Raw genomic sequence first — 27,648 nt, 5'->3', positions numbered from 1 at the left:
CTGAACACACAGGGGATCTGAAAAGTTCCAGATATGAGCATGGCAATGTAAGTAAAGTTTTTTCAAAGTTACATCGAAAAAGACAAATACAGAGTATGTAAAGTAGTCAGACAAACAGAGGAAAATACAGAAGAGAAACTTAGAATGAAGTGCAAAAACTAGTCTAAAAAACCCCACTATAACCGCTGTTAACACATGTACAAACAGGTATCAGTGGTCTCTAAGCTTTTTTCGCCCCCACAGGGCCCCTTTTCATAGATAAAAATGCAACTCTGACCTTCACCAAGGTGGAACCACTGCTTTAAATTATTACAGCTACTTCATACACTTCTGTAGCAACATCTGTAGACAAACAAAACCAGGTAAAAGACACTGGAGAGCTCAGCAATGGGCTGCGTTTCCTTGTCTTTTTCTGCTGCTCCCTTAAGTGTGCAGCCACTCTGTGCCAGAGTTCTTACAGCTTGGAATTCTATAATTAGGCTTTATTTTTATTTCATTTTAAAAAATAAAGAAAAACAAATAATCAACAAATGAAATATCCTCTGTATATTTTAAATTTAATTTTAGTTTTGTTCATTTTTCATATCACAAAGTCATTTCAGTTAGTTTTCTTTTTTCAAAAGTGTAACTTTAATATATATTTTCATTAATTGAAAATGTTTTTTTATACAAAGTTTTAGTTTTTAGTTTAGTTTTAGTTACCTGCAACAAGCTTGCTCTGTGCATTCTCCAGGGTCCATCTGGTCTCCATAGATCAAACAGAAGTGTGCTGGTTAAACCATATGTGTAAACACATCTTGTTTAATGCTTGTTGAGACTAGAGGTTAAAATCTAATCCACAGCAGTTTGACTGGATTGGGTGACCTTAAAATGTGTCATTTAAGGTTACAAAAAAGATGTTATATAGCTATTTACAAAAACTTTTTTTTCCAAGAAGCATTAGGCCAGTGATAAAATACCCACAACTGTAATTCTGATTGATCCAAATGAACTCATTTCCCCTCTCTAAAGCAACAAGACAGACATTATTAGGCAATTCACATCAATGTTTGACAGACAACTCTTGCCTCATCCATGATTTTAATGGTGAATAAAGGTGAAAGCGAAGATAAAAGTGGCTGCAGCGGAGCATCATAAGGGAGCAAACATAGCAGTTGGTGACTTCCATGTGTTTTAAAATAATGATTTTTATCAAAGTATAAAAAAAACAACAACAAAATACCTCATCATATATTGAAATTATATTATTTTGTCCCACTAGTTTTAAACCTTAAATGAGTGAATAGGTTTAAAATGGTTTTAAGTTTTTTGGATAACCCATTTATCATTGTCCAAAACACTACATCAGAACCTTCAACATGAACATGTGTTAGTTTGTTAACTTGCAGAGGAGGAACTGCAACAAGAAAATTATAATCTTATAGACAACAGTGTTCTTTCCTCAGGAGCTGTACAGTTCCCCCCATTCATGGATAAAAATGATCTTGGTCTTTGTATCACACTTACTTGATATCTTTTTAGTTAAATTAAAATACTGCTATATTTTGGTTTTTCTGGAGTATGATAAGGACACAAGTAACACAACAACTGAAAACATCAAATTTAGGAAAACATGTTGGCATAGTGGCCTGACATGTTATTCCCTAATTTCCTTCGGGATTAATAAAGTATTCTGATTCTGATTCTGAACACAAAGGATTTTACTGAGTAAAAACGTGACGCGATAAAAACCTGTGCAGACATGGCCTGAAATATGCCTCAGGTTCTTTTGTATATTCTTTAATTGTAAATAACCGTTGAAGGGAAAATACCCACAAGTGGGAAAAGCCCCGCCCAAGCATAATTTCTGATGTAAGTTATTTTTTTTAATCAGGCCTCCTTGAGTCGCATACACCCTACAAGAAGGCCTGCCTAAGAAGAATTGAGCTACTCCTCAGCCTATCCATCTTCAATCTGTTGTATAAAGTGTACTAGTGTACTGTGAAAATGTCTTGAGCCACCCCTTTTCTTAAAATACTTTCCTGCAAAATTGTTGCAGAGACTTGTTGAAACTTGCAAACATACATGCAAAAGCAGTACATAAGGTCACGGAACTTAACAGACTTTGTACAATTCTAACAAGCTTGAAAGTCAATATTGGGAATGATCACCTTTAGGCACACTTTCCTGCAAAAGTAGTCTGCAGGAATACTTCTTTAGGCATCTTGAGGGGCATTAAAAGATCTTCTTTGGTTGTGGGCTTATTCTGTTCTCTGTCAATATCTCATGATCTCATGCTGTTTCAATAATTCAACAAATTTCCCACGTGTGGGACTAATAAAGGTTATCTTATCTTATCTTATCTTAATTGAGGGCTTTGGGGAGGCCAATCTATGTATGTACTATTTCTTAAGATGTCATAGTGTGTGTTTTTCTATCCAAATATACTTTTAGTGCACTGACACTCATTTTGACAAGCTCCCTAACACCAGTTCTGAAATGCACCTCAAAACCATGACAGAACGTCCACGATGTAATACAGATGACTGCACACGCTCACTGTTGTATCTCTCTAATGACCTCCTGTGTACATGTTTACAATGATTTAAATAGTACTGACAGGGACTAGAAAGAGAGAACAGATTTCTCCTATATTGGCTTTTCTTCATTGGCTCCCTGGTAAATCCAGAATAGAATTCAAAATCCTGCTCCTCGCATACAAGGTCTTAAATAATCAGGCCCCATCTTATCTTAATGACCTTATAGTACCATATCACCCTATTAGAGCACTTCGCTCTCGCACTGCAGGCTTACTTGTTGTTCCTAGAGTATTTTAAAGTAGAATGGGAGGGAGAGCCTTCAGTTTTTTTCTGTGGAACCAGCTTCCAGTTCGGATTCGGGAGACAGACACTATCTCTACTTTTAAGATTAGGCTTAAAACTTTCCTTTTTGCTAAAGCATATAGTTAGAGCTGGATCGGGTGACCCTGAATCCTCCCTTAGTTATGCTGCAATAGGTGTAGGCTGCTGGGGGATTCCCATGATGCATTGAGTATTTCTTCTTCAGTCACCTTTCTCACTCGCTATGTGTTAATAGACCTCTCTGCATTGAATCATACTTGTTATTAATCTCTGGCTCTCTTCCACAGCATGTCTTTATCCTGTCTTCCTTCTCTCTCCCCAACTGGTCACGGCAGACAGCCGCCCCTCCTTGAGCCAAAGTACTCGTTCAAAGGGGGTCGTATGATTGTTGGGTTTTTCTCTCTATGTGTTATTTAGGTTCTACCTTACAATATAAAGTGTATTCTTCACTGTATAGTAAATGTTGCCACTGATTTTCAGTTAATGGTCATTGGATTGGTTCTTATAGTGCTTTTCTACTTGAACACTCAAAGCACTTTATACAGCATGGCTCACTCACACAACCACCACAATCATATAGTTGGTTCTGTTTCATTTATAATCACCTCTGTCAATTCTTGATATTTATTATGTAAAATATTGTATTGTTACATAGTCTAGTCTAGTCTAGTCTAGTTTCTGTTACTGTACTGGAGCAACTGTAACCCACATAATTTCCTTAGGGATTAATAAAGTATGCTAATTCTGATTCTGATTAATAAGAATGGCTTCTTGACAGCCACTCTTCCACTGAGAACATTTTTGATCAGACTTGATAAAAACTGAAGGGCCAGATGTATCTCTCAGGTCTATATTTTCCTAATCATGAAGATATGACTTTTAGACAGATTTTTGCTGTCAATAGTTTTTTTAGGCCTTGTTTTTCTTTTGTCCTCTCCTCACCCAGTTTCCTCAGATTTTCTAAGGACACAGCACACGGCATGCTGAGGTATGCCAAATGTTTTGCCAATAGCTCTTTGGCTATCATTGTATTGGTGCAAAATAGTATTTCATCTTTTGTCGTTAGTACTATTGTATCGTGCTATCACTGGACACAAACAAATCATGAATTTTTGTGACAGGCTACTAGTAACAAAGTGCCGAAAGATACATTCCTGTGAAAATGGTACTGGACTAAAAATGATTTTAAATTATCCAATGTCTAAAGAAAAACTTTGAAAGACCTGCAGAAAGTTTGGAGAACTATTGCTCGAGACCACTTTAAAAAATTTGAAAAAAAAGTCTGGCTCCTTGATTGCAAATCTAAAGAAATAAAGGGTGGCTCAAGGTGTTAGTCTTAAATGTTCATTTGATTTAGTGTCAGCTTCTGTTTATGCTGGTGGAATTAACAATGAATTATGGGCCTGTTAGACTTCTTTTAATCCACTGTGAGCTAGAGACCTCTAGTGTTTAGAGTGGAAAATGTACCAAACTGGTAGCAAACTAAACTAAGCTGATGTCAACAAAAGTGTCAACTTTTATTTCTCTGTTATTTATTCCATCTTTCTTAAAAATCAAGTACATCACGTAAAAGTTACAAAGGTCAGTATTCATCATGAAAGGGGTACTCTGGATGATCACTCCACCTGAGTTAAAAAAAAAGAGTTTACTACCATTAATATATAGGATTTGGTTCATGCATTATACAACAAATCTTTTTTTAGATATTTGTCCGTCAAAGCTTGTACTTACATCAGCAACTCAACAAACCGAATATTTTTGTTCAGTGCTTCAATGGCTTTCATTTCTTCCTCAGTCAGTGAAAAATCAAATATCTGAAAAAAAAATTTGCTTCTGTTTAAATTCATCCATTCATTCATTCAACTGTTTAACCACACACAACTATTATGCACAATCTCCTGCCCTGATTTACTTTAGACATGAAAATAATAGCAATAACGATTTCATGAGATTTTATGAAAGGTGAAAATGGCAAAACCATTCTGGAACTGGTTGGATTTATTGTATAACCATGTATAATCACTACAAACATTAAATGCTGTCCTCATGTCTTTGTGAATTCAATATTATTTTACCTCTCCGTGAATCGCTACCTTATCGTGGTGGAGGGGTTTGTGTGTCACAGGGATCCCAGGGGCTATGTTGTCTGGGGGCTTTTGCTCCCTGGTAGGGTCTCCCATGGCAAATTGGTCCTGGGTGAGGGACCAGACAAAGAGCGATTCAGAAGACCCGTATGAAAAGAACATCGAGGGAACAGTTTACCCTGCCCGGGATAGGGTTACGGGCCCCGCCCTGGAGCCAGGCCCGGGAGGGTGCCCGAGGGCGTCCTGGTGGCCGGGCCTTAGTCCATGGGGCCCGGCCGGGCACAGCCCGAAGAGGAGACATGGGCCCATCCTCCCGCAGGCCCACCACCCGCAGGAGGCGCCATAGGGGTCGGGTGCAATGTGTGTCGGGCGGCGGCCAGGAGGCGGAGGCCCTGGCGGACCGATCCCGGCTGCCAAGACTGGCAATAGGGACATGGAATGTCACCTCTCTGGTGGGGAAGGAGCCTGAGTTAGTGCGTGAGGTTGAGAAGTACCGGCTAGATATAGTCGGGCTCACCTCACGCATGGCTTGGGCTCTGGAACTAGTCTCCTGGAGAGGGGCTGGACTCTGTCTCAGTCTGGAGTTGCCCCTGGTGAGGCGCGGCGGGCTGGGGTGGGTATTCTAATATCCCCGGCTTGCTGCCGGCACGCGTTGGGGTTTTTCCCAGTGGATGAGAGGGTTTGTTCCCTGCGCCTCAGGGTCGGGGAACGGGTCCTGACTGTCATCTGCGCTTATGCGCCGAGTAGCAGTTCAGAGTACCCAGCCTTCTTAGAGTCCCTGGGGGGCTGCTGGAAGGTGCCCCACCTGGAGACTCTGTTGTCCTACTGGGAGACTTCAATGCTCACGTGGTAACGACAGCGAGACCTGGAGGGGCGTGATTGGGAGGAACGGCCTCCTGATCTGAACCCGAGTGGTGTTTTGTTATTGGACTTCTGTACAAATCACAGTTTGGCCATAACGAACACCTTGTTCGAACATAAGAGTGTCCATAAGTGCACGTGGCACCAGGATGCTCTAGGGCCGCAGGTCGATGATCGATTTTGTAATCGTATCACCAGACTTGCGACCATATGTTCTGGACACTCGGGTAAAGAGAGGGGCTGAGCTGTCAACTGATCACCACCTGGTGGTGAGTTGGATCAGGTGGCGGGGAGGACGCTGGACAGACCCGGTGCACCTAAACGCGTGAGTGAGGGTGTGCTGGGAACGTCTAGCAGAGGCCCCAGTCCGCGAGATCTTCAACGCACACCTCCGGCAGAGCTTCAACAACATTCCGAGGGAGACGGGGACATTGAGTCCGAATGGACCATGTTCAGCGTCTCCATTGCCGAAGCTGCTGCATTGAGCTGCGGCCGCAGGGTGGTTGGTGCCTGCCGTGGTGGTAATCCCCAACCAAATGGTGGACACCAGAGGTGAAGGGAGCCACCAGGCTGAAGAAGGAGTCCTATCGGGCTTGGTTAGCCTGTGGGACTCCAGAGGCAGCTGACAGGTATCGACAGGCCAAGCGGAATGCGGCTCGGGCAGTGGCTGAAGCAAAAACTTCGGGTGTGGGAGGAGTTCGGAGGCCATGGAAAGACTTTCGGACTGCCTCGAAGAGATTCTGGCAAACCGTCAGGCGTCTCAGGAGGGGAAAGCGGTGCTCTACCTGCACTGTGTATAGTGCTGGCGGTGCGCTGCTGACGTCGACTGAGAAAATTGTCAGGCGGTGGAAGGAATACTGAGGACCTCCTTAATCCCACTGACACGTCTTCCGAGGAGGAAGCAGAGTCTGGGGATGAGGGAATGACCCGCCAATTTCTGGGGTCGAGGTCACTGAGGCAGTTAAACAACTCCTCGGTGGCAGAGCCCCTGGTGTTGATGAGGTCCGCCCGAGTTCCTGAAGGCTCTGGACGTTGTAGGGCTGTCCTGGTTGACACGCCTCTACAATGTTGCGTGGAGATCAGGGCAGTACCCTGGACTGGCAGACCGGGGTGGTGGTCCCCATCTTTAAGAGGGGAGACCGGAGGGTGTGTTCCAACTACAGGGATCACACTCCTCAGCCTCCTGGGAAAGTCTATGCCAGGGTGCTGGAAAGGAGAGTTCGTCCGTTAGTCGAACCTCGGATACAGGAGGAACAATGCGGTTTTCGTCCCTGGTCGCGGAACACTGGACCAGCTCTTTATCCTCTCGAGGATACTTGAGGGTGCATGGGAGTTTGCCCAACCAGTCTACATGTGTTTTGTGGACTTGGAGAAGGCATTCGACCGTGTCCTCGGGGTGTCCTGTGGGAGGTGTTGCGGGAGTATGGGGTGTCTGGCCCACTGCTACGGGCCATTCGATCCCTATACAACCGTTGTAAGAGTTTGGTTCGCATTGCCGGCAATAAGTCGGACTTGTTTCCGGTGAGTGATGGGCTCCGCCAGGGCTGCCCTTTATCACCGATTCTGTTCATAATTTTATGGACAGGATTTCTAGGCGCAGCCAAGTGGCGGAGGGCTTCCACTGGTGGCCTCAGAATCTCATCTCTGCTTTTTGCGGATGATGTGGTTCTGATGGCTTCATCGGTGGGGGCCTCCAGCTCACTGACTGAACGGTTCGCAGCCGAGTGTGAAGCAGCAGGAATGAGGATCAGCACCTCCAAATCTGAGGCCATGGTTCTCAGCCGGAAAAGGGTGGAGTGCCCACTCCGGGTCGGGATGAGTTCCTGCCCCAAGTGGAGGAGTTCAAGTATCTCGGGGTCTTGTTCGCGAGTGATGGGAGAAGGGCGGAGATCGACAGGCGGATTGGTGCTGCGGCTGCAGTGATGCGGACGCTGCACCGGTCCGTCGTGGTGAAGAGGGAGCTGAGTGTAAAAGCGAAGCTCTCAATTTACCGGTCGATCTACGTCCCGACCCTCACCTATGGCCACGAGCTGTGGGTAGTGACCGAAAGAACGAGATCGCGGATACAAGCGGCAGAAATGAGCTTCCTCCTCGGGTGGCTGGCCTCTCCCTTAGAGATAGGGTGAGAAGTTCGGCCATCCGGGAGGGGCTCAGAGTAGAGCCGCTGCTCCTCCACATCGAAAGGAGCCAGTTGAGGTGGTTCGGGCATCTGACAAGGATGCCCCTGGGCGCCTCCTGGGTGAGGTGTTCGGACATGTCCCACGGGAGGAGGCCCAGGGCAGACCCAGGGCGCGCTGGAGAGATTATATCTCTCGGCTGGCCTGGGAACGCCTTGGTGTTCCCCGGATGAGCTGGAGGAGGTGGCTGGGGAGAGGGAGGTCTGGGCTTCTCTGCTTAGGCTGCTGCCCCATGACCCGACTTCGGATAAAGCGGATGAGGATGGATGGATGGATGGAATATTATTTTAAACTTAGAGTAAAAAAGTTATTGCAAAATAGTCTGAGCATTCAAAGCATTGCCTGTGCAGCATTTCAGCGTTTCTTATATTCACTGAAATGGCAGATCAGGTGACTTTATAATCTTATGACCTCTGATCCCTCTTTTGATCCCTGTTTCAATCTCTTTTTAATTTCACTTAGCTCAGACTACATGGGTCCTAATTAGTTTATTGTTAGATTCTTTTCTTACATAAAGCTTACTTTTGTTTACAGGTGCGAAGCACAAGCACCAGTCATGTAGGCTAATAATGTAATTGCACTTATAACTAAACTTGTTGCAAAACCTACGGATATTTGTGTTTGGTGGATTATTTGTTTGTTGTAACAATGCTTCTTGGCAATAAATCTCACACTGTTGTAAGGCCTGTTTATTTCCCCTTGAATGTGCCACATGTGTAAGGAAAATGCATTTGGGAGTTAAACAGCAGAGTTTAGGATGTGGGTTGCGCATCAGCCTACAAAAATTTGTAGCACCTGTTCAAAAGTATAACATTTTAAAATAGTTTAAATTTTTGTATATTTTGGATCATTTTAGGGAACATCATCAAATTTCAGGCCAGAAAGGTGGCATTTTTGGGTATATTTACTGTTCTCCAATGTCAAAATGGTCAAATTTAACCAAAAATGCATGTAAGAGTTAAAACCTGGCAGCAATGGTACCATAACTTTGACTTTACGTGCACATAGAGTTGAAAATGTTGGTACAGTACCTGGAAGTTATGTTTGATCCGCTCAGGGTTGAAGCTCTTTGGGATCACTACAACTCCTCTCTGTATGTTGAAGCGCAGGGCCACCTGGGCACTACTTTTGTTGTATTTTTTCCCAATGGATACAAGCACCTCATCGTCCAGCAGAGGAGGACATTTCAAATTCACCCTAAAAAAGAGACACAGCTAAATACGCACCATGTCATTTACCAAATGAATTCTGCTTAGGGTCATGTTAAGGGTTTGGTAACAACAATAATTTGTTTTTATTGTTGCAGTCTCACATTAATACAGTAATAGGGGTGATAAAATTACAATAACCTCACACCAGCCTACATAAGTGTATATATTTTCAAACCTACCAAGATGCATCTCTGGAGGAGCCAATTGGGCAATAGCCAACAATCACGATGTCATGCTGACGACAGTACTCTAGAAGTTTTGGTTGTGTGAAATATGGGTGGCATTCGACCTAAAGGTAAATAAGAAGAAGGTAAAAAATGACAGGGCTCAGTCTTACAAGTAGGAAGGAAACTGGATGGGAATCAAAAGTAAAATCTATTCCATTTAATCTAGATTAATGAAAGAAAATGTATTTCAGCACAGTGTTTGACTATTTTTTGGCAGAGAGTCTACTTTAGAAATGCCTTCTTATTAAAAACCCAGAATACTAATGTATACTGTACAGTACTATTTTACTTTGTAGACTACCCTCATTGTGATGTCATTAGGGGTCAGGAAACAAACTGGGATCACCTGGTTGGATACAGGTTTGTGTTTGAGACCCGGTTTATTCAGAAGCAGCTCCAGCTGCCTGCGATTGAAGTTGGAGACTCCCAGGGACTTAACCAGTCCAGCATCTTTGCAAGCCTCTAAAGCCTGAAAGAAGAATATTAATACCTTATCAAAGACTGATAGCAGTAACCTTTACAGGCTAACTGAGATAGCCAAGACAAGCTAAGACACAAGGAAAATAAACTGTTTATGACACAGTCCTTGAGAGTAATGTGCTGCAGAAAAAAATACTCTGACCAGTATTAACATGTAAGAACACTTGAATAAGATAAAACAATGCCTACCTAATATTTTATTGGATGCATACAGTACAAATGCAAGTGCAAAAGTCGTGAGCCATCTCCCTTTTTAAAAAATATTTTGCAAAATGGGAAATAGGTGCAGACTAACCAAAATATAAAATTATACATATAACAAAACAGAGTTTTTAGAATTTTAACAAGCTTGAAAGTTTATTAGACATGCTCAATTTTATTCTTTAACACAGCCTGCAATGTCTTTAAGTAGTCTTCAAGAATAGTTCTCCAGGCTGCTAGAAGGATATTCAAAGCTCTTCTTTCAGTGTTGACTGCCTTTTGTTCCATTCTGTCAAGATGATCCAACACTGCTTCAATAACATTGTGATCTGGGGTCACGGAAGTTCCAATCAATGAGTGATAGCCATTCGGTTCTACATTCCACTTTTTGACAGAATCACCAACAAACAGAGCTCACCTCCCATGTTGCACAGAGATCTGTGTGGTGGTAGATGTAGTTTCCATCTTGGTCCTTTGGATAAAAGGCATTTCCAGGCTAAAATATATGCATAATTAAATACTTTGCATTAAAAGTGGTTATTTAAGCATGTGATTTATGGTGACCAAAGGTGGCACAATGCAGTCATGGTCAAAACGCTTAATAAAGAAACATCCTGATTCCAGGTACCCAATCTTAACCAAACACCTGTCTACATAATCTTATCTGATTCTAATGTGTGTAATGTGGCAAGGGCCAGTATTTGCTATGCAGCTCCTGTGTTTTAACCCCTATTATCTAATTCTGTATTTAATAGTTAAAAATACTTAATTGTAAAAATTTGTAAGAAGATTTTTTAGAAACCTTGAAGGCCATTGGAAGCTCAATGATGTAGAGATCCACATAGTCAAGTTTTAAGGCTTTCAATGTCCTCTCTAAGGCTGGTCTCACCAACTCTGGTGGATGGAAGGTATTCCAGAGCTGAGAAAAAAAACATTGCTAAATTTAAAAAAGAATTGAAACAACCTGAACATTCAAATATCCGGGCAGCAGACCATTGCAATAACATGATTAGTTCTTAAAGGTTTGTAGGAATGAAAGTTGATTAAACAAAAGCTAAAAAATATTACCTTTCCGCAGTAAAAGATGTCCTCTCTTCTAACGGTTCCATCAGCTATCTTCTCCCTAATGGCCTGACCCACTTCATGCTCATTGAAATATACCAATGCCCCATCAAAGTGCCTGTAGCCCACATCTATGGCCAACTTGACACAGTCATGTGCAGTGCCTTTGGGTGTCTTTAAAAAATTCACAGAAAATATACATTTTTTTTTTTAATTTTTTTAAGCTACACCCACAGTGTGTACTTCTCAGTGATCCTGTTTAACTGATGAAAATCAAATCACTAAAGGTAAATAAGCCTCACATAAAATGTGAATTAAACACAGCAATCTAAATCTAGAAACACAGAGACTACATGATATTTTTCTCACCGTTCGAGGGTCCCCATAGGTGCCCAGTCCCAGGAGTGGAATACTGTTACCATCACTCAAAGGGATTCTGTGGCTTTCTGCTGTTAGATTCATGTTTGTGTCCAAAATGTGCACAATTGAACTGCAGCGCACTTCTCTCAAGGCTAACCCATAGGTTGGCCATGAACCTTGAACCATGAAGACATTATCTTCCACTCAATTGCGCAAGTGCCTTTAATCTGAACCAGAGTAGTTTGTCCAGTTTTAAAACAATTCTTCACCAGCTTTTCAGAATACCATTTAACTTGAAAACAAAAACACTCTTATAATCATAATCATATGTGAATATGACACCAGCACTTTGAGTATCTTTTCAGCAAACAGTGTTACAACGTTACAAAAAAAAATGTCCATATGCCTTGCTGAAGCCTGAAGCCAACAAAACCTAATACATTTGAATTTCACACAGCCTATCATAAAGGTCTTGTAGTGCCATAAATAAATAAAGTAACACGGTACTATTGTACTGAATTGAACCCTGTGCAAACTTTCACAGTAACAAGAATCAGACAAACATTCTCTCCTGCTGCTCGGTGGAGTTTGTCCTCCTGACAGCACAGAGGACACAGCAGCCAGCGGCTCTGGTATCAAGATTTTGACCCCGCCCCACCCTTACCTCAACGAGCGCGTGCGCTCTAATTTGACCAACAACATCTGGGGCACGCGAGCATGCGACACAGGTGCTTTTTTTTCTTTCGTGCTTCCTGTTTGTTGCAACAGTCCAAAAATTCTTTTCCCCCAAATATCACACGTAGACAGTAATACACTCGACGCTTACAAATGCTGAGCTGGTAGAGAGCGCGCGGAGGACAACGCAGGTAGGAAGAAGGCGCTCTCTTCGGCTACAGAGCAATGAGATATAGCCTACGCTTCAGACTACCCTCCCTGTACGTGTCGTTGAATCAGAGTAAACTAGACTTGAAGAACAGAAACTGTTTCCGATGGATGCGATGGAAAAACTGGAGTCGGGACATACTGCTGTCCTGTCAGGCGAGAACGAAGCAGAGAGCACGCGAGAGGACCGGTCCGGTGCACTCGACCAACATGACCTGGACACGTGCCCCGTTTGTCATCTAAGCTTCCACAGCAAGGAGCCCAAACTTCTGCCGTGCCTGCACACTTTCTGCGAGAGGTGCTTGCCTTTACCCTCGAGGAATCTGGACGTGACGGAACCGTCCGTCTCCCAGAGCGACAACGGCGCGACCAAACCACGTGAGTCACTTTGTTTACAAACACAGATCAAGGACCGATTAATGCCTGTCAACCTTTTCTACAACCAGAGCAGCTGCACGTACAACTGCATACATTTTACGAATGCTTGTAGCTACCTCTAACCATAATCACCAAATGTCTAAATGTCATAAAAAAAATACAATCTGATGGTAAATAATACCAGAAATGTACAGTTTTACTGATTTACACCAACACCTATGCTCCTGCTTGATTCCAGTAAACGTGATCCGCTGTCCGGTGTGCAGGCAGGAATGTATGGCGGCAGATGTGTTGGATAATATGTTCGTGAAGGAGTCATTCGAGGCTCCCAGCAGCACAGTGGAGAGAGCAGTCCAGGTTGGTAACAAATTAATTAATATCAATATGGGGACAGGCTGGGTTTTTGAGGGTAATTATCAAAATATAACTACATAAGTTTTACTTGTATTCTTTATTTCATTGGCCATGCAGAAAAAAACATTGCTCTTGTAAGAACCAGAATAAGGCACTAGATTATTTCCATTTGCAGTGATTTACTGGGCAGGTGCACACTGTATTAAAGGGGATATCTGTATAAAAACAAAGCTACCTTGTCTTCTGTTGGTTTGTAGCTCTGAAATCTGGGCAGCAGAAGCAATACTTTTCAGTAGAAACAGCACACTTGGATACTTCACTGATATCAACTTAGCAGATAAGGTTCATCATTGCATTCCCTTGATTGAACAAGAAATGGTAAAACCTGTCATCTCCACATCATGTTTCCAAATATTTAATAACTTTTGATGCTTGACTCCTCTTTCTATAGCTCTGTATGACCTGCGATGACAACACCGAAGCTGCTGGGTTTTGTGTTGAGTGTGTGGAGTACTTGTGTACTACCTGTGTGGAGGCCCACCAAAGAGTCAAATTCACCAAAGACCATATGATCAGACAGAAGTCGGAAGTATCACAAGGTACTCAAACCTACTGCTCATTTAGCTGTTTTAAAAAAATTAAATGCCTGTGCTGACGTATCATGTGATTCTTGCTACTGCAATATTTTAATGGGCAAAATGATAACTATACATCAGTATGCACTGCATGCTTTTTATACTGTAAGAATTTGTTTAAAAATAACTATGGTGAGCCTTTTGCTGTTTTCCAGACGTTTGTGTTGTGTCGAATCAGAGGCCGATGTTCTGTCATATCCACAAACAAGAGCCACTGAAACTCTTTTGTGAGACATGTGACCTGCTTACCTGTCGGGACTGCCAACTCACCAAGCATAAAGACCACAGGTACCTCATTGTTTCAGTAATATTGACTGACAGAGGTGGGAATCACCAGGCACCCCTCGAAATGATATCACAATGATATCACATTACATTATTATTGCAATTTTTTTTCACCACTGTTCATTGATTGATTTGATTGATACTGTGGCCTCTCCATGTGATGCATTTGAGGTGGAGAAAAAAATTTCACTGAGAGATTAAGTTAACACCCCCCCCCCCAGTTCATTATGCATATTTCAGACCTCTTTTTTTGTTAACCTGTCTGTATTAACTCACTAATGTTTTTGAATTAGTTATCAGTTCCTTGAAGATGCTTATAAAAACCACAAAGAGCACATGGAGCGTATGACTCATCAGCTACAGGAGAAAAAGAAACTGATAGAAGAGGTATCAGACTCCATAAATAGTGGGTATGTATTTCATTTTTCCTTAAAGATGTCTAGTTAAAAAAAAAAGTCACTTCTTCCATATTAATAAATGCATATTTTGTTCCTAGTCACACTTTAAATGTATGTTTTTCAGACTTCTTCTGGTGGAACAGAACCATACTTCTGTTCGTGATGAAATAAAGAAATCTGTCAGCAATTTAATCCTCGAGATAAACAAAAAGGGCAAAATTCTACTTGATCAACTTGAGGTATGACAAAGACGATTACAAGCAGCAAAACAATATTGTGCAGTAAAACTACCATGCAGTAGTTTAGTTTTTTTTTTTGCCTGTCCTGTTTGGTTCTTTTGCAATCAGAATTTTTTTCTGAAGGCCAAGAAAGTTGTAGTGCAGTAGTTTTACTCTGTAGTCCTGTAGCTTGCTGTGGTGTTGTTTCTAGAAGAATATTACTTGTATGGTGAGTTTCGTGTGGCCTTGAGGCTCAGAGTGCCGCCGTTCAAGCTGCTTTACACTGCACTCCTCTTTTTCTTTTTCTTTTTTTCAGGCTGTTACAAAAGATCATGAGAGTCTCTTGCGTAAACAACAGAAAGACATTGGCTATCTGTCCCAACACCTGGATCATGTCATCGACTTCATCAAATGGGCCACAGCCAAAAATGGGGGCACAGCCCTATTGTACTGTAAACGTTTGGTGAGGCCTCTGTAATCAATTAGCCATAAAGCAGTATCTCGTCACAGTCTTGTTTTCCTGATCTCAGCTCGTCTCTAAGCCTTGTATGTCTCGGATGTGATGAAGCACAAGCATATGGCTTTTGTAGCATGCATGTTCCTCCTCTGAAAATGACTGATAACATTCCTTCTGTTTGCAGATTCTGTTTCAGATCGAAAACCTCCTTCAGGCAAAATGCAGTGCTTCATTCGTACCGCAGAGCACCATACGCTTCCAGTGCCGAGCCTCTTACTGGGCCTCAAATGTTGATTTGGGTAAGAGATTAACAAATGATGTGATCCACAGCCCTGAGAATGAATGGATTATTTGTTTTCTGGTCCAGTAAAGTTGTATACCTTGAAACTTTATTTAAATTTTAATTAATAATTTTAGGGGCATTCTTCTTCCATAAGATTGTATCCGTGGTGGTGGTCTAAATGAGACTTGCACAGTATTAATAAACAGGCATGAGGAGAGTCAGATGGTCACGGGGAGTTAGCTGGGGGCCAGTAAAACTTGGATGATGAATCCTATTATTTATTAATGCCTTTGCACTTCTCTCTCACACAATGTCAGTTTTACTCTGACTGTTTTGAACTACCTTCATTTTTACTGTTATTTGGGTTTTTTTATCACTGTTGTAAATATATATATGAATTCCTGGATTATCTCATACTATATGCCCCTTACTAGGCACCTGTGGCATTTTATTTAATTGTGTTGTTTATATGTTGTGTATTGTAGACTGTACTGTTTTTACTCTTTATCATGCTGCTGTAACACAAAGATTACCCTTGTAGGATCAATAACGTATCTATCTATCTATCTATCCATCTATCCATCTATCTATCTATCTATCTATCTATCTATCTATCTATCTATCTATCTATCTATCTATCTAACTATCTGATTGGGAGCAGAGCTCAACATTGAATGAAAATCATTGTCTAGCTGTTTATATTCATCTGAGCCTGACAATCATAATGAAATGCAACATTAGTCTAATTTAGTCAACAGATTGGCCCCAAAATTGACGGGTTTGCTCATTAAGTGTCTGAGGAAAGCAGAATTGCTTTATCTGGTATTGTTTTTTGGTTTCCATAATTGTAAACTGGATACTTAGCATTCTGACATATAAAAACAAGCGAACTAATGCCATCACATTTGGATTTTTCACAGTTTAAATAGTAACTGATTAAATGGAACAAATTAATTGAATTTGTTATCTTTTGTTGCTTATATCCAATTATAACCCAAGTTAGCAGAGTTTTACTTACTACCTGCCTCGAGTTTTACATATATCTCCCTACAGTTCTCTGGAATTTTCTTTCTGTACTGTATATATTTCATCACTCCTTGTTATGCTCATCCTGTCTCTGTGTGTATGTCCTCTCAGGCACTTTAATGGTGGAGAGTGTACCAGGCCACCAGCTGGGTGGTTTTCATCATGAGCACACCCACAGTGGGCAGAGTTCCTCAGGCTCACCCCACAGCTTTGCCCTGGGAGCTCCCCATAGCACTCTGGCTCAGCTCCAGATGCAGGTGGACAAGCTAAACCCCCAAGCTCACTGGCAGCCCCAACCACCTCCTCCACCCTGCACATGGTTCCAACTACAGCAAACAGTACCGGGGCCCCTACAGAGAGGCTCTCCCTCCCACAGTTTGCCTCCTCAACCAGACCACAGGTTTACGAGGCCTCTGCCCAACCATGTTAGCTCAACTAGGAGCATACTGAGCCCTGGATTTTCTCCCCAGGTTACTGTGCGTTTCTTTGTGTGAGTGTGGATGTGTGCTTGCCTAAGTTTGACTGACAAGCCTTCTTAACAAGCACAGACAGCAGATGGCATTGTCCTAAATAGAGCTGACAGCTTTCACATCCTGAGCAATTTATGTCTTTCCTTGTCAGGAAGGATTTTAGTCTTGGATGAACTTATAGCTCAAAAATAAAGTAAATCAAATAAATCTGCATGACAAACAGCGAGCCAGCATGTGACAGAGGACAAAGGGGAAACTTCTTGAGTAAGGCTTGATAATATCTTTTATTCAAGTTGTTTAGTCTGCTTCACTGGATGTTTGGGTTTCAGTTCTGAAGTAGGACAATACTGGCATGTAAAGTGCAGACATTTGTTTTCTACTGATGTGAACAAGTTGTTAAAGCTGCACACCAAACTAGTAGTAAAGAAACAGCAGTCTTTTGCATACAAATCTGGTAAACTGATTGAGACTTTTCAGAGCGTACTGTGGTCACATTGCATTGGGTTTTTAGATTGCGGTGTAATGGTGGGGCCTTTTTTATCACATGCAGTAAAATGATTGTGGCATGCTCTCCCTTTTTCTGTATCGTCTCCATTCATCATAGTATCAGCAGAGAAGGACAGGAAGTGGCTCCACCTACCAAACCAAGCCCATTGATGGATTTTTCTCTACACCCTTCTATGCACAAATAACTCCGCCACCCCTCAGTGGTAGTGTCAGTTTACCTCATTCACAACAGAGGGTAAGCAACTTCCTCTACTGACTGAAGGCATTATCATGGTATAATATCTGCTTTTAAGTAATTGATTTGCAATGGTGTGTTTAGACTGAGCCCACATACATGAACAGGGGAAATGATTCAGCAGGTCCAGTTTATACAGTGAAACCAAACTATCCTCAGGGAGCAGAAACTTCCTTGTCAAGCAGAAACGGTATGTTTGCAATTATTTTTGCATATTGTTTTTTTCCAGTTTTTTGTAGCATAGAGAATATGTGTAATGTTGTATTTTTTATAATGGACAAATGCATTGTAAACTTTTCTGAAGCACCAGGACATCACACTCCAGTATCCCAGAAAAAAACAAGGTAGGGGGGAGCAGTATGCACACTTTTGCAAGTATACAAGCACAGATTATCTCTTTGTTCTGTTATGGCACTATTATCTCTGTGCTATGGGTCTCTTGAGTGAATTTATCTTTGATTGACTTTTGCTTTGTTCCCAAGCAGCGTTTTTTGGAAAGCCCCAGAAATACACCAGGCTAGTGGAGCAGTGGGATCTGCTGCAAAGAAGAGACAACGATCATCTCCAAGGCCTATAATTATCATCAAAGATGAACCAGATGATGAAAGTAGTTATGTAAGAAGGGAATGATTTATTTCAAATACTGTATAGATTTTTTTATTGTTGCTAGTTGCTTTTATCCATAACTTATTTCTGTAGTAAGCATTCGACTGGCACAAAGTTTGATAGGAGATTGTTACTTGAACCTAGCAACAGGGGGGTCACAAGTCAGTGTACTCCTACTGCTGTTCCCAAGCCCGGATAAGCAGTGAGGGTTTTATAAAGAAGGGTTAATCTTGGCCAGTTCAACAGGCATACTGTAAAGAATGAGATTTCCATATTAGATCGGCATTAACAACAACTGCCTCTGGTCCTGTTGGCTAATAGGGTCCCTTTGGAAACTGTGCTACTGTTGGCTGAAGACAATGAAAGAAAAATGGGGAAAGGCGTGTTAGGAGGCAGTGAGAAAGAAGGAAAGACAAGAGTTTGAGAGGTGAGAGTACGGACTTTAAATGTAGGTACTATGACTGACATAGGGAGCAGACTGGATGCCGTGATGGAGAGAAGTAGGGTAGATATATTTTTTGGGCAGGAAACCTGGTGGAAGGCAAGCAAGGCCCAAGACCATTGGAGGTGGATTCTACCATGGTGTCGAAGAGAAATGGAGTAATCTTGAAGGAAAAGATTAGTATGGGTATGAAGCTGGAAAAGGGGTCCTCTTGAATGTTATCAGCGCGTATGTCTCACAGGTTGGATGTCAGAACAGAAAGGGGAATTCTGGAGTGAGGTGGATGAAGTGTTTAGACTGTGCCCCCAGGAGGGAGAGAGTAGTGATTGAAGCACACTTCAGTGGACAGGTACAGTACTGGTGCTTACTGATCGTCACCTCTCTTTCCCATAACTTCATGGTATGTCTCATCAGCTTTATCCCTCTATAATTACTACAGATCTACACATCATGCTTATTCTTGAACAGCAATATCAGTACACCTCTCCATTCCTCAGGCATCCTCCCACTTACCAAGATTGTGTTAAACAATCTGGCTAAAAGTCCACTGCCCTCTCTACCAGACACCTCCATACCTCCACAGGTATGTCATCATGATCAGTTGACTTTCCACTACCCTTAGCTGGTTTTTCATCCTCTGCATAACTGCCCTTCAGTTGTCCTCCATCTGTCCTTTGTCATTTTCTACATTCATGAGCTCTTGAAAGTTCTTCCATCTTCTCATTGCTCACTTCACTCGTTACATTTCCAATTCTATTATTAACCACACTAACCTGCTGCAGATCATTTCCAGTCTCTATACACAGCCAATTGATACAAGACCTTTTCTCCTTCCTCAAGTGTCCAGTATCACATAGAACTCCCTAATGAACTTTGATATTTGCCGACAAAAAAGAAAGGAAGGAAAAGAGGAATATCACTGAGAAGACGCGTGGGTGTAGTGAAGGAGGACATAGAGAGAGTTGGTGTGGGATGTTCATTCCTGGGAAGATTGGCCACATTGTTTTCCACTAGGGAGTCATTTTTTCTCACTGTACAATAATGGACTTCAAATTGTTTGGAAATGGCTTCATAGCACTTCTCAGATTGATGTGCAGCAAAAGGTGGTTCTCTAATATTAGTGCTGAAGACTTTCCTCCTTGGCCTTGTGCTAACACACACCTGAATGCTCCAGAGTTACAAACTGCCAAAACCTCTGCTTTTATAAAAGTGTATTTGTTTAGCAGCACCTGCCTGTTACTCTTAATTCCTGGTGTGCTTAGTTTTTCACACAATGCTTCTGTATTTTGGATTAGTTTTTGTTAAATAAATAAGAATACTTTGCAATTTGTATTTTTCTTTGTTCATCTGAGGTTGTATCTACCTAACTGTAAGACCTACCAAGAACTACTAATCCATTGGAAAGTTTGATACTTAAACAGGTATTTTAGCTCATACTCTAATTTAGTTTGCTGCAATGTTTTAAACTTCAAAGTAAGTTTCCAAATTCAAACAGTAATTAGTTATTGTGACTGTTTAGCATCTTAAGGTGGCTGTTGTTATGATTTGGAGTTACATAAATGAATTGAATATTATGAATGACTGGCAAATGAAAACCAAAGTTTCCCTTTAAACATCCATATTTGATCAATACATCAACAAATCAGGTGTAAAATGGGCTTATTCAGTGTTTCTCAAAGAGGAACACAGGATTATATATATGTACACAGGGGACTAATTAACTCAGCAAGCAGCAGGAAGTAGAAGAACACAGGTAATCATGAATACGTGAAAACAGTTAGGGCAAGAATAGCAATCACAGAGGGAGGAAAAACAGAAAGTTGAAGGAAGTGCAACAGATAGCTGACCTTCAGAGTAAAACAGGAAATAACCAAGACAAGAAGACTCAAACTAAACCTGATATCAAAGACTGGAAAAGGCAGCGATGCATAAATTGCATTTAATAATACATGCATAAATAATTGTATAGTATTGTATTGTGTTGTACATAAGACTTTTATTTTATTATTTTTTCCCCCTTTTTTGTCTTTATATTTTTAGTGTACACTGAGGGCCATGTGAGCATTGCAATTTCAAATTCCTGTATATAACTGAATATATGGTCTTTGACAGTAAAGCTGACTTTGACAAATACAAGGAATAGACAGGGAAATGCTGTGTGAACTAAAACTACTACTACTAATAATAATAATGATAATAATTTAGTAATAACCAATCATGAAAAATTCTCGCACCATGATAAATCTGTGAAATGTTGGTTCTGTTATTTTCAGATCTTGTTTTCTTGTTTTCAGGTACATCCCAAACAAAGAGCCAGCCTCCCCGACAGCACAGATGACCAACCCCAAATAAATTCCCAAGGTGAAGATGTCCAAACTTGTGTTCATAGCACAGACGACAAACCCTGTTGCCCCTCACACTCTCCAAGTGAGCCACTGGGCCAGAGTAAGACTAGACCTCCAAATCATGTCAGTTCAGTGGGAGAACAGCAGCAGGTAGAGCAAAATAAAGCCCAACTGGAAGACTCTAATGAGACCTCGTGCGCTGTGTGTCAGACTACAGGAGAGCTGTTGTGCTGCCAAAAATGTCATAAAGCTTTTCATCTTACGTGCCATGTTCCAGCTCTCCTCAGATCTCCAAGGTCAGCTCCATCAAACTTTATTTATTACTGGTCTTGGATGAAAATGCCACAGCTCATATATTTTCATTTTAATAGCAAATCAATGGCTTGTTTTCTTTGTGGAATGAAAAGCACGTCAGAACAAATCCACTTTTGACAAGTCGATTTTTACATCTTGGAGGTGTGAGATTTTCATCTGACTGCAGCATTATGCACTTGTTGACGTGAGTTACTGCTTACTGGCTGTTGTGTTGAGTGTGTAAATGGTCTCTTTTTCAGCAGGGAATGGTTTTGCACTTTCTGTTGTGACCTGTTATTGCCTGAGATGGAGTATGTCTGCAAACCTGAAGCCAAAACAATAAAGAAGGAGATGGATTTTGAAGGAGCATTTTCCCCTGTGGACAAACAAGTCAGTGCTTGTTTTTAAAAATGATTTACTGTTATGTAATTATAATAATGATAATACTATAATAACAAAATGACTTCAATGCCAAGTAATTCAAATTAAGTTCAGAATTCAGCATAATCTGATAAGTCATGTATTTTTCAAATTTATAGCCGTTTTGTAAAACACCAGTGAGCAGCATCTTTTTAAAAAAATTCAACTCAGTTAAATACCATTGAAGTTGGGTAACATCAGATTAATTCCATCCGTCACAGGTAAAAATATTCATTAACAGAGCATCACCTATTATCATTATGACTACATTATATAAGATATAAACCATAAATACAGCTGCGTTCTCTGCAGTAAGATAGATCATCCCACCTTACCTCAGTTTGATCTGCCAGCTATGTTGTCTTAATATAGGCCGAATGTCTGAATGTTCAAATTTTGTCTTTTCATTCTCACATTCAGCACGTTTCAGATAACTTTACATTTATAGAAATGCTGGTATCGGTTTATGTGGGGATGTTACTTGATTATACTGTGTAGGAGGCAGAAAACTTGTTAGTTTATACGACATTACTTTAATTTGTAACCAGCGCTTATGTTCCTAAATGTAAGATATGTAAATCAAATTACATATCAAATTACAAACATATTACAAATGTTTGTACCCATGTAAATCATGGGTACAAAAACCAATAAAAAATAGTAATTGTAAATAGTAAAATAGTGGAGCTCATCTGCTTTTCCCTGACCAGGAGTGTCACTCAATTGGGAAATGAACCATCAAGTTGAAGTACAGAGTCTGCCAAGTGGCTTTCTTCCACAGCACGTTTTTTTTTTCATGTCTTTCTTCTCTTGCCCCAGCCTGGTTCTGCCGGGGTTTCTTCCTGTTAAAAGGGAGTTTTTCCTTCCCACTGTCGTCAAAGTACTTGCCCACAGGGGTCATAGGATTGTTGGGATTTTCTATTATTGTAGGGTCTACCTTACAATATAAAGCACCTTGAGGCATGTTGTGATATGTGCTGTATAAATAAAATTGAAATTTAAATAGCTTGGGTTAGAAGGGAGTTCCTTGTCTCATTTTGTGTGTGTTGTCTTGACAAGAAAAGTTCTGTTTATATATACATATTTATATCTATCTATCTATCTATCTATCTATCTATCTATCTATCTATCTATCTATCTATCTATCTATCTATCTATCTATCTATCTATCTATCTATCTATCTATCTATCTATCTATCTATCTATCTATCTATCTATATATATATGGAAAAAGTAAATGTGTAGTCGACCCGTACGTGATAGCTGTTAGGTTAGCTAATATTCTCATTTGCTTCTGCAGTGCACTGCCTTCTCCTATGTGCAACCAAGACTTGTGCTGTCACACTAGGGTCTTGTCTGCTGGCTCAGTCTTCAGCTACACAGTTCATTTTCCCAGGAGATTTCACCTGCTCTTCCAAGTAGCATACTGCCAGAACAGGCGTTGGAGGCAGGGAGTAGAAATAAAGACGTCATTCACCCTTTTACAAATCAGTGTACCATCAAAAGGATTTCAAGGCTGTTATTTTTATAGTAAAACATTTACGTTGCTTTAAAACAGTGGTTTGTTAAACTGAGGCTACGTCCACACTAGACCGGATAGATTTGAAAACGGCGTTTTCGTCTGAAAACGATCCGCGTCCACACTTTTCAGTCGTTTTCACAGAGTTGTGCGTCCACATTGAAATGACCGAAAACGCTTACGTTCCAGTCCTGCGCATGCGCAAAAACAAGTGAGAAAAGCTATCTAGACCATGTACAAACTGATATTAATGCTTTTTAGGGCTGTCAAAAAACAATCAAAACAACTGCTGTATAATGCACTCCGCTATCTTTGTTTGATTGGTCACATGACTGCATCACATGACTAAAATGCGTCATCGTTTTAGAAAGTCTGCGTTTTCGAGCGTCCACACTGCGACGGGACAGCTCCGTTTTGAAATGTATGCGTTTTCGAGAGCGTTTTCTAAACGCTGCATTTTTCCTTGGGCAAAACGCCGTTTCAGTGTGGACGGGAGGCCAAAACGGAGAGAAAATGATGCATTTTCAAACGAAAACGCATTAGTGTGGACGTAGCCTTAGTATCTGAAGGGCTAGATGCCTGACATTGCATCATGCATTTAATAACTGATAAGAACTGGTAAGAGTGCAAGGGCTGACACAAAGCAGAAAGGTGTCAAGAGAGATCCTGAGAGACGACTCTTACCAGTTTAATATTCTGCTTGACAAACCACAGATGGGAGAAATGTATTTGGTTGTTCTGATATGTATTAATTCAGGCTTATTTTTTGTGTTGCAGAAGTGTGAGAGGCTGTTGCTGTACTTGTTTTGCAGTGAGCTCAACTCAGTCTTTCACAAGTCTGCATCTCTCTCGGTGAGTCTGAAAGTATGACTGACTATAGTGGAAAAATTAACAGGATTACTGTCAGATGGAGTTACTGTAACTGTAATTTTAATTGTATGTAATACACCACATATATCAGTGATGACAGAAATTAGAAATCAGAGGCAGAGCAGCTTTACTGTAAATAAACCGTAAGTTCATTGCAGGCCCAGAACTTGAAGTGTTTCGTAATTGGACTTAAGGGGTCGGTGTGATTCTGGTGGTTTGGCTTGAAATAGCTGTTTATTTTACCCTTTACATGGCAAAACAGGGTAAAATTCCATAGTCCCATGTGCGCGCTGTTTACATGTAGATGGACACCACAGATTTGAAAAAACTAAAATGCCAACAATGTGTTATTGTTCTGTTATCATTTCCTTTCTAAATACTACAGGTACATGCTGATAACAGTCTGACTATAAAGGGACCAGTGAGTTTTTCCACAGTGAAAAACCGTCTAGAGGCTGAGCAGAGTATGTGCTATCAAAGCCCCGCAGAGTTTGTATTAGACATCAGGCTCATCTTTGGAAACTGTGTGGCCTGCAGTGAGGTACCATAGACAAATATTCTGCAACAATAACTATTATTCAGTTCTTGACATCTGTTATTAAACTGTTCATCCTTTTCGTTTTATCTTCCTTCAGTGCCGGAGTAACACTGAACTTGCCGTGACATGTAGGAGATTTAAAGAACTCTTTGAAGATTATCTGAAGCTCATCTACCCTGATCAGACCTTTCCAGAAATCAAACCAGAGATGATTCAGACTGCTTCACCCACGTGTCAAGATTCTCAACTCAAATCTCTTGACAATATAGTCCCACTTGCAAAACGCCAACGCACATTTTCAGATTCCCAGGATGCACCAAGCTATCTCAGTGGAGAAGAGGGTATTGGATTAAAGCTCCAATTTTCCTAACCAATTGGATATGTGCCGGACGGCACAAAGAATGTGTGGTGTGTAGCGTTTTATTAAAAAATGTTGCCTTCAAGTTACCAAATACATTTTATTTTTAATGATTAAATGGTATTGCATGACAAGAATTGTGAATTCAGAAGTCAAATGATACTTTTTTGTGTTCTAATCAGAATTAAAGCTCGTAGGTTTTGCAGTATTTCTACTTCTGACTGAAACCTGAAGAGGACATTTTAGTTGTTCTTTTGTTACTACTGCTGTAATCAAATGATAGTAATCACAAACTCTCAGGTTTCTGATGTTAAATTGTGTTTCAAGGCCCCTCACAGTCAGATCATTAATAGCAAATTAAAATAATCTAATAAAATTCAAGACAAATACATTGCATACTTTCACACAGTGCAGAATATTTCTGTTTGCCCTGGTTTGTTAGGCTCTATTTACACAGTCCAAATCTATAGTTTTCACAACGTGAAGGAAAATGCAATTTTATTTAGCATTTTTTATGTATATTCTGGCTTCTTTATATTATATATTCTGGTGATACTGCCCATGTAACAATGTGTGTGATTATATCCGTCAGGGTCATAATGTTGACTTAAAAAGCTTTCTTATAAATGTAAGACATAAAGACTGGTTTTCTCATCACCAGAGGTCAGAACATTTACGCATTCAGGTCAACTTGCATAAATGAACAAGTATAGTAACTATTATTCCTTATATATTGAGTAACAGCTCCAGCTAAGGTTTAATGTTCTACACCTTTTTTTGCTCGATAGCTGCATGTTAATTGAGTTTCATGTTGTTCTACAAACTCGTTTGGGTCCCACAGGGCAGATTTCAGTCTGCCTTTGATGTGTTAGTGACCCTCTGCAGATTGACATAGACGTGGCAAGACCAGCTATAAGGAGCTTCAAAGGAGCTGCGCTACACCCCCAACAACAAGATTAACACTGTTTGAATGCGACCTTGGCCACTCCAATTTCCTTCACCTATTAGCTTGCAAGTCAGCTCATGCTGCGTTTACTTGTTAAAGCCCAAATGTAGATTTGAGGTGGAGCGAAGGAATGAGGCTTAGTTGTTTCTGGTGGACTGAAAGGCATGGGAAGTTGCCCTCTGACTGTTCTCCAGCCAGCTGGACTGGAAGCATGGCAGGGTTCTGGCTTTCATGCTGGACATTCTTCATTCCTTATATGGCATATTATCTCTTATTAGATAAGATTAGGACAGGTCAGCACTAAAGGCTTGCCCTTTGTTGTTGTGATAACTCTAAGAAGGAGTTGCTACATCTTTGGCTGATAGAGGACTCCAGGACCTACATATGCTTTACTATAGTAGTACTACAGTCTTAACCCAAAGGTACAGCAGACAGTAATATATTAAAGAGCACAAAAATTATTTATTTTTGACAATCGTGTGAGGAAGTACTTGCCCCCTCCCTTTTTCCCGCATATTTGTTACATGTTTCAGATCATCAAACACATTTTAACAATAGATCAAAATAACTGGAGTAAAAACCAAATCCTTATCAGGGTTGCTGGGGGGACCTGGAGCCTTTCCCAACTGCCACAGGGCAAGAGATGGGGTACACCCTGGACAGGTCAACAGTCTGACACAGGACTAACACACAGAGACAAAACCATTCATACTCACATTCACACCTATGGGCAATTTGAAATCACCAATTAACCCAACCCCACTAACTGCATGTCTTTGGTGAGTAGGAGGAAGGCGGAGCACCCAGAGACAACCCACGCAAACCTGGGGAGAATGTGCAAACTCCACACAGAAGGGCCAGATGGTGGAGTTAAACTCATGACCTTCTTGAGTGAAGCAACAGTGCTAACTATGAGAGAGAGAAAAAAAATGCAACTTTTAAATAATAAGTAACTTTATTAAAGTAAATAAATCTATCCAAACATAACGGACTGTGTGAAAAAGTAATTGCCTTTGTTATTGTGATAATCCCCCCTAGATTCTTGGCTGATGGAGGACTCCATTAACTACATATGCACTGCTAGTAGAGGCTTAACCCACAGGTTGAGAACACAATAAAGTCCCGCGTTGTGGACGTTTATAATTCTGTGAGAAAGTAACACCAAGAAATCAGGAAGGGGCCGAATACTTTTTGATGTCACTGTTTAGGATTTATAGCAACTTTTAAGGTATTTTCCTGTCTTGCTGATACTAGACTTTGCTTATTTTTCCAAATGATTTGGTAATCCATTACAAAAGCCACCCCACCATGTCTGCTTTTACTTGTGGCAGGGTCTAATTGCTGTGCTGTAGTGTCCAAGTGCAGGTTGATTCGAAAATATTTCCCATTTTCCATGCAGGTGCAGTGAAAAGGAGGAAATAAAAAAGAGACAGAACCTTTCTGTGATGGATTACCTGCTCAAACAATTTCCCCAGAAGCTTGTTTATAATATAAAGCCCATTTTCAAAAATATTATATTAGAAATATTGCAATTTGATACATATACTGAGAAAGGAAGCTGTGGATTTTTCATCCTAACAACTTACCCCAGTTACCCACCTCTGTAAAACTGGTGTGGTATAGTGAAATGAAAGAGAACTGCCAAGAATTTGCAATTTATTTATGCAATTAAATGGGCT

General features: G+C 40.9%; 2 protein-coding genes across 15 annotated transcripts; one reads left to right on the top strand and one right to left on the bottom strand.

Annotated features, from left to right (window-relative positions):
* Window positions 1–4,338: 4,338 nt before the first annotated feature.
* Window positions 4,339–11,812, bottom strand: LOC116311272 (aldo-keto reductase family 1 member D1-like). 2 transcript variants are annotated; one of them, XM_031728368.2, is made up of 9 exons: window positions 11,513–11,812; window positions 11,150–11,317; window positions 10,884–11,000; window positions 10,500–10,577; window positions 9,747–9,869; window positions 9,353–9,462; window positions 8,994–9,159; window positions 4,572–4,654; window positions 4,339–4,465 (listed from the first exon to the last, which is right to left on the bottom strand). In XM_031728368.2, exons 1-9 carry the CDS (start codon window positions 11,687–11,689, stop codon window positions 4,423–4,425), a joined length of 1,065 nt encoding a protein of 354 aa, XP_031584228.1. In that variant the 5' UTR covers window positions 11,690–11,812; the 3' UTR covers window positions 4,339–4,422. The 2 variants fall into 2 exon arrangements, with proteins under 2 accessions (XP_031584228.1, XP_031584301.1); XM_031728441.2 differs by having other exon boundaries at window positions 10,500–10,553.
* A 181-nt stretch (window positions 11,813–11,993) lies between these two features.
* On the top strand, window positions 11,994–26,946 carry LOC116311069 (transcription intermediary factor 1-alpha-like). 13 transcript variants are annotated; one of them, XM_039615078.1, is made up of 21 exons: window positions 11,994–12,763; window positions 13,002–13,120; window positions 13,569–13,716; window positions 13,908–14,040; window positions 14,331–14,447; window positions 14,560–14,674; window positions 14,970–15,116; window positions 15,295–15,409; window positions 16,531–16,895; window positions 17,494–17,631; window positions 17,716–17,821; window positions 17,936–17,975; window positions 18,114–18,246; window positions 18,921–19,028; window positions 19,119–19,262; window positions 20,974–21,320; window positions 21,579–21,708; window positions 24,035–24,109; window positions 24,513–24,668; window positions 24,763–25,073; window positions 26,757–26,946. In XM_039615078.1, exons 1-20 carry the CDS (start codon window positions 12,493–12,495, stop codon window positions 25,033–25,035), a joined length of 3,180 nt encoding a protein of 1,059 aa, XP_039471012.1. In that variant the 5' UTR covers window positions 11,994–12,492; the 3' UTR covers window positions 25,036–25,073; window positions 26,757–26,946. The 13 variants fall into 13 exon arrangements, 11 of the variants coding, with proteins under 11 accessions (XP_039471012.1, XP_039471020.1, XP_039471019.1 ...); XM_039615086.1 differs by lacking the exon at window positions 26,757–26,946 and having other exon boundaries at window positions 20,974–21,147; window positions 21,235–21,320; window positions 21,582–21,708; window positions 24,763–25,108; XM_039615085.1 differs by lacking the exon at window positions 26,757–26,946 and having other exon boundaries at window positions 20,974–21,147; window positions 21,235–21,320; window positions 24,763–25,108.
* Window positions 26,947–27,648: the final 702 nt, after the last annotated feature.

This window comes from Oreochromis aureus, linkage group 7 (genome assembly GCF_013358895.1).
Source record: "Oreochromis aureus strain Israel breed Guangdong linkage group 7, ZZ_aureus, whole genome shotgun sequence".
Classification (NCBI taxonomy): domain Eukaryota; kingdom Metazoa; phylum Chordata; class Actinopteri; order Cichliformes; family Cichlidae; genus Oreochromis; species Oreochromis aureus.
The sequence above is the reverse complement of the archived record's forward strand: the minus strand, read 5'-3'. Positions and strand labels throughout refer to the sequence as shown.

Bases quoted from the DNA above. Each gene is read 5' to 3' on its own strand.
- LOC116311069 (XM_039615078.1), top strand. From the start codon at position 12,493: ATGGATGCGATGGAAAAACTGGAGTCGGGACATACTGCTGTCCTGTCA. The intron at 13,121-13,568 runs GTTGGTAACAAA...CTCTTTCTATAG, and splicing joins CAGTGGAGAGAGCAGTCCAG to CTCTGTATGACCTGCGATGA. The intron at 24,669-24,762 runs GTACCATAGACA...ATCTTCCTTCAG, and splicing joins ACTGTGTGGCCTGCAGTGAG to TGCCGGAGTAACACTGAACT.
- LOC116311272 (XM_031728368.2), bottom strand. From the start codon at position 11,689: ATGGTTCAAGGTTCATGGCCAACCTATGGGTTAGCCTTGAGAGAAGTG. The intron at 11,318-11,512 runs GTGAGAAAAATA...AATTTTTTAAAG, and splicing joins CCTATGGGGACCCTCGAACG to ACACCCAAAGGCACTGCACA. The intron at 9,160-9,352 runs GTAGGTTTGAAA...TCTCTTTTTTAG, and splicing joins TCCTCCAGAGATGCATCTTG to GGTGAATTTGAAATGTCCTC.